This window comes from Triticum aestivum, chromosome 5A (assembly GCF_018294505.1).
Source record: "Triticum aestivum cultivar Chinese Spring chromosome 5A, IWGSC CS RefSeq v2.1, whole genome shotgun sequence".
Lineage (NCBI taxonomy): Eukaryota > Viridiplantae > Streptophyta > Magnoliopsida > Poales > Poaceae > Triticum > Triticum aestivum.
The window spans coordinates 514,746,888-514,757,984 of NC_057806.1; the positions used below are offsets into that span (position 1 = coordinate 514,746,888).

Here is an 11,097-nt window from a genome sequence, read left to right on the forward strand (position 1 = left end):
TGGGACGAACTGGCATCCTCATCACGTTTCTTATAGCGGAAGAGGACAGTGGCGATTTGACTTGCGCATTTGTTAATCTGATGATCAGCATGATTGATGGCAGGCTCTGTCGATGGTTGCAACGACCGTGCTGCGTATGCATGTGACGGACCACGAGACGGGAACAGGAGTTTCACATGGAGATGATGGAGGCATGGAGTGGCACAGCACGATCGATCATCTCTTGATGGCCAGCGAGCGTTCCACAGCTGCTTAACCGACATCAGTTGCGGATTCGCAGGTGACTCGTGCACGTACGCACCTACGAAAATATTTTTACGTATCTTACGAATGAAATGAGTTGGCATCCTTCAATTGGATATTAGTGGAGGCTGGGGCCCACCCTGAAAATCAGGGGGGAGGGCGTTTGGTTAGGGAAAAGAAGGATTACGTAGGATACGTAACAGCATTACGTAAGTCTAGCATTTTTGCGCACCGCCGGCCGGGGATCACTCAAACTCTTTTTCCTTTTTGGGATGAATGATGTTGATCTTTTTTAGGATTTAATGATGGTTGAAATGGAGGCCCGTTGCCGCTTCGTGTGTCTTGGTGGACCGGGCCGATAGAGAAAGCGTAATAATCTCGTCGAGCGGGCCGGGGCTAAGCCCCCCTCCTCCCGTGGATCCCCAACCCCACCAAATCCACCGGATTTCGCAAAAAAAAAAAAAAAACCGCCGACCGGCCCTCCGCCGCGTTCCCCGTCGAGGCAGGCGAGTCCTGCCCCTCCTCCGTCCCCGGTTTCTCACCGTCGAGCCATCTCGGAGTGGAGGGCTAGCTCTTGGCGCGTGGATGGCGGGGGAGGAGGGAGATGGAGGCCAGGCGCGCGTCGCCGGAAAATGCGTTGCCCGTCCTGACTTCCCGCGCCGGCGACGCTCGAGCAAGGAAGCGGGAGTGGGCGCCGGCGGCCACTCGGGTAAGACGGAAACTGTTACCACTGACATTTTTTCCAGTCCCATACTTCAGTATAGAAAGGACTAATAATAAACAAAATAAATAGTGGGGAAATAATACTGTAATAGATAATATTTAACCACTTGAAAGCCTACTCCATGAATTCAACCTTTTGTTTGCTTCTCGATTGGTTCTGCTCGGTTGTCACCACCAGGGCAGCTGATTGAACAGATAATGAAATGGAGATTTTTTTTATACATCGGCTGGATATGTTTTATTTGACAGCTAATTTCGATTTAGTGCGAAATTTACATGTGATTGGCTTGTCTATCTGTAGATATATAAACCGATTGGACTACATAAACTAAGCCCAGAGCAATGGTTGTTGGATATGAGACTTTCCAATGAAACCATGCTGCATCATATCAGCACATCAATCATTTAATCGTTTCACTAACTCAGCGCAAGATGGACTAAAAATCTCTATAAAAAGGTGTACTACTAAACTACTAATTCCATAGACTGCCTGGCATAACAGGCACTAAGACTGGCATGTAGGCTTCTTCGCCGCCATGGTTAGCACTAGTTAGTAGTTACCAAACAATGGACTGAGATCTGTTTGCCAGTGTTGACTTTAATATATGAGAGTGTCTGATCTCTAACTAACTTCAGCTTGGCTACCTCTACAGCAGTGTCTGGTTTTAGTTTTGTACTGGTAGTATTGAGTGTTCATTTTGAACTTTGCTACTCGAGCTATGCATATTGAGAAGAACTAGAATCAAACTATAATAGACCTTACATCTCTGTAGTTCCATTCTGTTGTCCCCATTTCTATCATGATTGGAGATTTCACGGCCTACTTCTCATTCTAGAGAGATTCTGTTTCTCAAATCTGACCCTTGAATTATTCATCCAGCAATACAACATCTTACTCACGAGAGACTGCTTGGCCTCCAACAAGATAAAGCCCGCAGTCAACCAAATTGAGATACACCCTTACTTACAGCCCAATTCCCCTGTGAAGTTGCCACACCTTTTTATTATTTTGCGGGGAAAGGGATTTCCTTGCTCAATCAAAGATTACAATCATTCCAAACAGGTACTTTGACTTCAGGTGAGTAATTACCAAGCCAGCATGCAGTGGATTGCTGCGACCGGACTCTCAAAGTGAGAGCATGGCCAGCCTCATTTTGAGTACGAGAAATCTTCGCATTCCTTTTTCCTGATATCAGCTGACTAATTTCCATCACCTAGTTTACATACATAGAGCAGCTCTGGCCTGGACACTTGACAAAATTGATATCCTCTTAAAAATCAATTTCCACCTTGGTTCTGGCCAGACTTGGTGGCCTATGGTCCACACTCCACAGTCAAAATAGGGCATGCGAAATTAGTTTCTGAGTCCAGACAATTAAATACCCAAGAAAAGAGTGCAAAATCAAGGTTAGAAGTGGCGAAAAATCTAGCTGGAGCGATGTATATCAGCCATGCATCTTGTGGCACTAAGAGTGCGCTTATAGGTGTACTGCCCGCTAAAAGGGTTCCTGAATATGCAGTAAAAATGACTTGAAACTTGAAAGCTTGCAGCCTGCGTTCGTAAATTGTCTAATCTAGTGGCCTAAGTCCTAACTAGCCGCCAACTAGTCAGACTGTTTGTTTGGGAGGTGTCTTGAATCGACTTGTCGACTTGAATACCTTGTTCCAGGTACTGTTGCATGAAAAGTTCATACATCCCCTCGTCTAGTAGTGGTTGATTAGTCAAATTTAATGAATCCCCTTGATTAGTAGTGTTGATTAGTCAGATTTAGCCTGTTGGAAGGCGTCTCGACTTGACTTGTCACTTAAAAAGAAAAACTTTCTCGAGACATTGTCAAGATGATGATTTTTTTTTATTCACAGCACCGTATCAAGATGGTGCAACTACAGAAGAGGTCAACTTTTAGCCTTATTTTTCAAGCGGGAAAAGAGAGAGATAGCAACCTAATGCATTGATTGATGGGTTTCTTCATTCCCTCATTTTCTCCCAATTGACTTAGCCTGTCGTAGACCCTTATCCTCTTCCCAGGATTCCTTAAACAAGTCTGTGACAAGGGCAAATGTTGATTTTGGTTCCAGGAGTGAGACCATTATGCATGGTGAAGTTGCCTAGAAGTTCAGCTGATCTGGTTTGTGATAGTATGCAACTCACTCCAGGAATCTTCCTATAAGAATAGATTGCCATTTCCTAAAAAAAAGTGGAGTCGGTTGGAAGAAAGGTAACCTCCTCGTATGATTGGTTGACACTTGGTGCAGAATGCAGTTTTTGCCAATCCACATTCTCTTCTTATTCCTAGAAACAATACTGGTAGTCAGGCACACCAATGGAATCAGTTCAAGCGAGGGTGACATGCATGAACCAGTTCTGGTACAAAGGTTGGACCTCGTCACAAGGATAATCAAGTTTAGACACCGTTCACATGGTTGACCGATACTCGAAGTTCATGAATTCCACTTCTATATACATTGCTGCTTTGCAATGACCAGCCTCTTCCCATACCACTTGACATCCCCTTCTCCCGAATCCCAAAGCCTCACACACAGTCCATAAGGCTATTTAGATTGCTTGATTGTGGGAAAGAAGACCCTGCAACAAATGGAGGGGGTGATAGCGGTTGCCATGACAGGAGCGATGTCATCACTCCTAAGCAAGCTCGCGGCCTTGCTGGAGAAGAAGTACAGGCTGTCCAAAGATGCGAAGAAGGAGATCATCTCTTTGAAAGATGAGATGAGCTCTATGAATGCTCTGCTCCTGAAGCTGTCTAGGTTCGACGAGCTCGATGAGCAACAGAAGGACTGGCGTGACAAGGTCCGTGAGCTATCTTATGGTATGGAAGACTGCATCGACATATTCATGAATGATCTTGATAGTGCTGATGCCAAGGATGGGCTTTTGGGTGAACTAAAGAAGCTCAAGGCTCACTACAAGATTGCTAACAGAATTGAAGAACTCAAGGCTCAGGTCTTGGAAGCAAGCGATCGTCACAATAGATATAAGCTTGATGAGCATGTTGGTTCTTCTCGGGGCCCTGAAGCTATTGACCCTCGTGTACAGGCACTCTACACCGAGGCCAGTAGCCTTGTAGGTATAGATCGCCCAAAGGACAAGCTTACCGAGTTGCTGAGGATGGAGGAGAATGCACCACAACTTCATGTGGTATCAGTTGTTGGATTTGGAGGCATGGGCAAGACAACGCTTGCCAAACAAGTTCATGATAAGATCAAAAGCCAATTTGATTGCACAGCCTTTGTATCGGTGTCTCAAAATCCCAGTCTTATCAAGGTATTGTCAGATATACTCTCTGGAGTTTGGGGGCAGGTGCCTTCTTTCCTGAATGAAGAGCGCCAACTGATCGACAAACTTAGGGAAGTTCTCCAAAACAAAAGGTATGCTCCTATGACTAGATCAGCTATGACAAATGATTACTATGTATGAATAGCCACATCGTAATTGGATAACCTCCATAGAATTGACTAGTTAAGTACTATCACTTCTTTATCTGTGCTGGTTCGCAATTACATTTGCATGGCCCCATACTCTGTTGACACTTCAGACATGCCGTTACTTCTCTGACTTATCGAACTACTTGGGCTTGGTCATTTTTGCCTTTCTGTAAAACAAAGTCCACTTAAATCCATGGCATGCTTAGATCCTGAAACCAATAGTTTGTGAATGTTGTAGATCAAGGATATGTATACCCATATGACGTATCCAACTAGACTAAATGTGGGACGTTACCACCAGAGAGCACCACCGTATGAGATAGGATTTGTTAGTACACAAAGCAAATTTTAGTTTGGTCTGAGACTTTGAGCACAGAAGGCACTACTTAGAAGTGGAGGCCTAAACTTCACTGTCATTTATGTTTCCAAATTGGAGAAATATAAATTTAAGTCTCAAACTTGTATACAAAGTAACTTCTGATCAGAATTACTCAAGTGGAATTTACAAGTAATCAAGATTCAAACTAAGCTGCAATTAGAAATATTTATTAGAAATTTTGCGAGTCTTTTATCTGTATATTTCTCAATTGAGACCCAAAGTGGTCAGACCCTTCCCTGGACCTGCGCTAGAGGGAACTACCTGCATCGGGCCGCATTTTTTTATTTGTATATTTCTCAATCATGCATGCTGGAAAAATTCTAGTGGTCTTTTTTTTTCTTAACCATGCAGGAGAACTGCACGTATAAAATTCCAGTGGTCTATCCGGGCTCTGCACAGGGTTCTTAGATATATGTGAAGTTAATGATGATACTTTCACTCACATTTGTTTTTTAACAATCTGTAATTACACAAATTTAACTAGCATATGTAAGAGCGATAATACCGTGGTATCCTGCTGTGGTTCTATACTATTAGTGTGACAAATCGTATTTCATATTGTTTGACAGGTACCTCATCGTCATTGATGATATATGGACAATGGAAGCCTGGAACATTATCAAATGTTCTTTGATGGAGAATAATAATGGCAGTAGAGTTATAACAACTACACGTATTGAAGATGTAGCTCAGGCATGTTCTTGTTCACATGGCCATGTTTAGAAGCTCAAACCTCTTAATGATCTTGACTCAAGGAGATTATTCCATGGAAGGATTTTCCCCTCTGAAGATGCTTGTCCTGAGAAACTAATGAATGTTTCTGATGAAATTCTAAAGAAATGTCAAGGGGTTCCACTAGCCATACTGACTGTAGCCAGCCTTTTGGCTAATCATAAGGAGGTAAATTCAAAGGATTTCTGGGAAATGATACAAAACTATTTAAGTTTACAGTTGGAAGGAAACCCTGCTTTTCAATGGATGAGACATGTCCTTAATCTTGGATACAGTTATTTATCTCTGGATCTCAAGACCTGCATGCTATATCTTGGTATATTTCCTGAAGATTCTGAAATAAGAAAGGATGATTTGGTTAAGAGATGGGTCGCCGAGGGTTTTGTTGGCCTAGAGGAGATGGCAGAAAGTTATTTTAGTGAGCTCATCAATAAAAACATGATCCAAATAGCCAGGTTTGATGACTGTGGGAATGTGCTGTCTTGTCGAGTGCATGATCTAATGCTTGACTTTATCATACTGAAGTCCACAGAAGAAAACTTTATCACTGTAATTAAGGAATCCCCTATTATTCGTGATCCACATACCAGGAAATGCTCCATGGAAGTTCGCCGACTATCCCTCCAAGTCAGAAATTCAGAATGCAATCATGTGGTAGGGAGCATTGCTTTAGCCCAAGTTAGGTCATTTAACTTTTGGGGCCCTGGTCAATGTATGCCTTCTCTCTCGAGGTTTCAACTCGTGCGAGTTCTACATCTTGATGTTTATGATACCAAGGAAGAGCAGTATGATCTATCTTCTATATGCAATTTGTTCCTACTGAGATATTTGAGGATTGGAGGTTTGAAGTGTGAGAAACTCCTAAAACAATTGCAAAAATTGAAACATCTGAAGATATTGGAGATCGTCGGTGGAGAAAATGGTGCATGGCTGGATGTTCGCTACTTACCCTCAATGTTGTGGCATCTCATCATTCCTTCAGATCTGTCTTTGTTTGGTGGGATCGGCAGGATGGAAGCCCTCCGTACTTTGCATGAACTTCACATCACAGATTTTGGGCTCCTGGATGAATTCAATCTGAGGACAAAAGTTGATCTGAAGACAAATCTGGAGATCCTGAAGGAACTCGGTAATCTGAAGAACTTGAGAGAGCTAAAGCTTCACCTGTCCGGACTCACTAACGCTTTTGAAGACTGTCTACTCCCTTCGCTCTGTAGGCTCAGCAGCCTTCAATCCCTAACCACTAGTGGAGACCACTTAAATGGTGATTGCTTGGCTTATTGGACCCCACCTCCACGCCATCTTTATAGATTGCACGTGCTGAACTGCCCCTTCTCCATGGTCCCAGATTGGATTGTGCGACTTGAAAATCTCAAAAGCTTGGAGATGCAACTTGTGTCACTGCCGAGGGTTGGTGTTGAGGTTCTCTCCAGTCTGACCTCACTGGTGCACCTTACATTGCGTGTTAGGGATCATGCTCCCGAAGAAGACGTCGTCGTTATCCGTGGTTCAACGTTCCCAAACCTCAAGAATCTTGTCTTCACATATGAAGTGCCTTGCCTGGTGTTCGAGGCAGGGGCTATGCCAAGGCTCGAGGACCTCACTATAGAGTGTTGCGCAGAAGCTGTGCAGCATGCCGATGGTGTTCTTGATGGCATCGAGCACCTGGGAAGTCTCAAGGCATGCAAGGTGAACATTTACAAGCGGGCCGGGCTCTTTAGGCAAAGTTGTTTTCATATGATGGTATGCAGTTCATGTGGAATGGAAGAAAAGGATCCACACATGCAGGGGCAGAGTCTTCAGGCTGCGATCAGGGAGGCGATCAACAAGCACCCGGGTAATCCCAATATCAGCATTATAACTTTTTGATAGTGCGATCAAGTGAAGGAGATGGGAGGAAGCACCCAAGTCAAAAAGGTAGGATAAGAAAATTTCCATACTTTTGTACTTTGTATCCTTTTATTTATGTTTTGTGAAAGCAAAACATTTTTTTTGTGAGTGGAAAACAAAACATATTGCTTTTACATATTTGGCCAATGATAGAACTCCACCATGAAGCATGCCACATGTTTGTAATACATGGTTTTGTGGAGTATATAACCCTCTCCACTCACTAATTCCTGTTGGCATAACTGTTTTTTTTAACAATCGTTGGCATAACTGTGATCTATTATGCAGGTGTTTGTTCTTGTGTATCAAATGGTTGCGATGTGAGCAGATGAAAGCTAGGGCCAAGCGATTGGAGTGTTGGGGCTTTACTACAACGCCTCAGTACAAGGAGCAAATGGAAGCTAGGGCCAAGCGATTAGGGTGGCTTATGAGGGAGTTTATGTCCCAATTTGAAATGTCTCCAAAAAAATGTCCCAATTTGAATGATGAGCCTGTAATTTTTTCCCATGCTAAGTTGATATGGTGTGTTTATTTTGTTTTGAGCTTGTAATCCTTGTAGCTATGACACGCTAATAAACATTGGGTTGTGTGCATTCGCAATATAGAGGTTGGAGGCAATATATATTTTATTTTCTAAAGAAAAAGCACTTTGAAATTAGAAACCGTGCATGTCGCACATTGGATCGACTAACTAATTTAGATATTATGAAATGAAGTTCAATTCTGAAGACATTTATTATATATAATGTGGTTGAAAAATCATCAGATGCACGGTATTCAATACGGTTCAGTTAGAACTTTAGTTGTGTGAGCGAGTGGCGCTCCATGTTTTGTAATAAGTTCATTCAGGTTGCTACACGTTGTGTGAGGGTTTGCCACGTTGGATGGATGGGGCACTTTTTGAACCTTGTAAGAACTTGCTGTTGGTTTCAATGAATTTGGGAGCGAGAGCTTATTAATTTGAAAAGGTACAGTATGAGATAGTGTTCGAATTTGCAATTTGTTACCATTCTTAGGTTCACCCATGGATGTTGTCTACAAGCGTCAAACGTCATCACCCACCGCAACTGCGCCTTACTTTACCATAAAGTCCCGAGTCATCTTGCCGAAACACCACGATCACCACACGTCCACACACACCAAGCTCACGCCACTGTAGAGTACCAAAGTCAGCTCACTAAGAATACTTACAGCTACGACTTTTTTTTTTGGCGAGTGAGCTACGAGTTACTCCCTGTTCTTCAAATCTAAAGGCCTTTTAATTACCCTGTCAAAAAGAAAAACCTTCTACTTAATAGTTGGGAAATGTCTTAAAATAAATAGCAACATTGACATGACAAAAAAAACCTTACCACATGGTGAAATTTCAAATCTGGTTTTGAAACGGCTAAAAGAATAAGGGAAACACTTATGTTCACCCGATGGATCTATCCGCTTGCGTCAACCGCCTCCTGTCCGTCAGATCTGTTATTGATCAGGCGGCCGGGAGCCAACCTCCGCTACTTCATTTTCATGCAACTTGACACGTGTTTTTAGAAGCGTTTCCACAACCAAACCCCTGTTGCGAGAAAGATTTCTTCAACATGAGTAAAAAAAGGGCAACCTGGTGCATGTAGCTCCCGCTTGCGCAGGGTCCAGGGAAGGGTCCGACCACTTTGGGTCTATAGTACGCAGCCTTTCCCTACATTTCTGTAAGAGGCTGTTTCCAGGACTTGAACCCATGACCTCATGGTCACAAGGCAGTAGCTTTACCACTGCGCCAAGGCTCCCCTTCATTTCTTCAACATGAGTGATGTTGCAAAACTTTCTTTCGCAGGGTCATATACAAAGTGAAGATAAAAAAAATTCCGCAACATTAACTCTGTTGCAGAACAACTTCTGTAACAATAACTCTATTGCAAAAGTTCTGCAACATGAACTCTCTTGCAAACATTTGGGCGCAACATCATTCTTGTTGCAAAGCTAGCAGTTTAATCTGACAACAACCCCGCGTTTAATCCGGTGGCTTGTGAGGCGACATATCTTTTAAAAAGATCCGCTGGATGACGCGTAGCGCTCGCCAAAGAATAAATCTAGTACTGATATTGATAAATGAGCCAAATTGTAGGTCTGAGTGGATTTGCCATTTTCTTCAGGTCACATGCTTAATTTGGATTTGATTCTTTTCGACAATTATAATGGGCCAAAATAACGGCCTAACTAGATTTGCCATTTTCTTATAGCTACATGTTCAACTTGGATTTGATTTGTTTTACTAGTCTATACTGGAGTTTATTACTCATTTTTATACTTTTTTTTGCAGTGAACTTGGAGCTTTATTCAAACAAAAGTGTTTGTTGGACAGTCATGCATTTTTAAACTTGTTGTTTTATTTTCCAATTACTTCTTAAATGGAGAAAACGAAAGAGACTACTAAGAATTCTCTTATCCTAGGAAGGGTACCATCTTTTATAACTATCCATCACCGTTTTAGTCTCCAGCACGACCCATTGATAAAACTAGATGATACCCCACGCGTTGAGGTGGGAACACGCAAGAATTGGTTGCAATATATTATTTTGATGAGATTTGGTTGTCTTGAATTTGAATATGAGCCTAAAGATTTTTTTTCAATTTGATTATATATAATTATAAAATAAATATAGTATCTCTCATGCATGTTGAGAGAAATAAAAGTAGTGGAGTTGATGAAGTGGGTGTGTGCATATTGAGGGAATTAGTATATGTTTTCATGCACACTGTTAACGTGACATATCTGTATAAGCTGTGTACGTTTATTTTTCTACCTTATCTCACCGAGCCTGTTCGGTTGGAGATCTTCACGGTAGTTCTTTCTTGGCTCTCAAGACTTTGTACACGAGGCCAATATATATTGAGCTGATCGCCCCTTTGCGTGGCGTGTCTTCCCTCAAACCTTTTCTTTCCCTATACGTTTATATGGTATCAGACAATTCCGATCTACAAACCTAGCTAGCTTCCGCCGCCAGCCTCCCAGCCTCCACCATGACGTCCCCGGCCGCCACCTCCTCCGTGATGGATGCTCTCACCTCTGGAGGCAGCAGCGGCGGCGGTGGCACTGGTGGCGGCGGCGGTGGCACTGGTGGCGGCGGCAATGGCCGCTGGCAGAAGAAGAAGAACAAGAACACCGGCTTCTCGAACTCACCTGGCCCGTGGATCTGCTTCAACCCCTACACGGGCCAGGCGCAGCAGATGCAGCCCACCTGGAGGCCCGCTGGTGGTCCGCCTCCTCCCTCTGGCGGTCCTGGCGTCCTTGGGCCACGGCCTGTCGCCCCCCAGCAGCAGATGCAGCGCTACTCCGGCCCATCCACCTGGGTTCCTCCTGGCCATCAAGCGTATACGACCCAGCTCGCTCCCCTGCATGGGCAGGCGTTCGGCACTGCTCCTCCACCTCCAGCTACGCCGTACGGCCCCGGTTCCGGCACCGGCGCCCCAGCCTGGGACTGCTCCGCCCTCATCGCCGCCCTCAACAACACCGCCAGCAGCTCCAACGTTGGCTCCACCACGCCAAGCCCATGGGTGATGGACTCCGGCGCCACTTCCCACATGGTTTCCGACCCCGGTATACTCTCTTCTCCCTCCCAAAATTCTCCTCCCTTCCAAGTCACCATTGGCAACGGTTCTTCTTTACCCATCTCCACCATTGGTCACACTACTATTTCTACACC

At 43.9% G+C, this 11,097-nt stretch overlaps 1 protein-coding gene across 3 annotated transcripts; it reads left to right on the plus strand.

The window, feature by feature from the left end:
- Nucleotides 1-671: 671 nt before the first annotated feature.
- Nucleotides 672-8,033, plus strand: LOC123104436 (disease resistance protein RGA5). 3 transcript variants are annotated; one of them, XM_044526278.1, is made up of 3 exons: nucleotides 672-952; nucleotides 5,359-7,438; nucleotides 7,700-8,033. In XM_044526278.1, the coding sequence occupies exon 2, from the start codon at nucleotides 5,600-5,602 to the stop codon at nucleotides 7,388-7,390; it is 1,791 nt and encodes a 596-aa protein (XP_044382213.1). In that variant the 5' UTR covers nucleotides 672-952; nucleotides 5,359-5,599; the 3' UTR covers nucleotides 7,391-7,438; nucleotides 7,700-8,033. The 3 variants fall into 3 exon arrangements, with proteins under 3 accessions (XP_044382213.1, XP_044382215.1, XP_044382214.1); XM_044526280.1 differs by lacking the exon at nucleotides 672-952 and adding an exon at nucleotides 966-4,353; XM_044526279.1 differs by lacking the exon at nucleotides 672-952 and adding an exon at nucleotides 2,541-4,353.
- The last annotated feature ends 3,064 nt before the right edge of the window (nucleotides 8,034-11,097 follow it).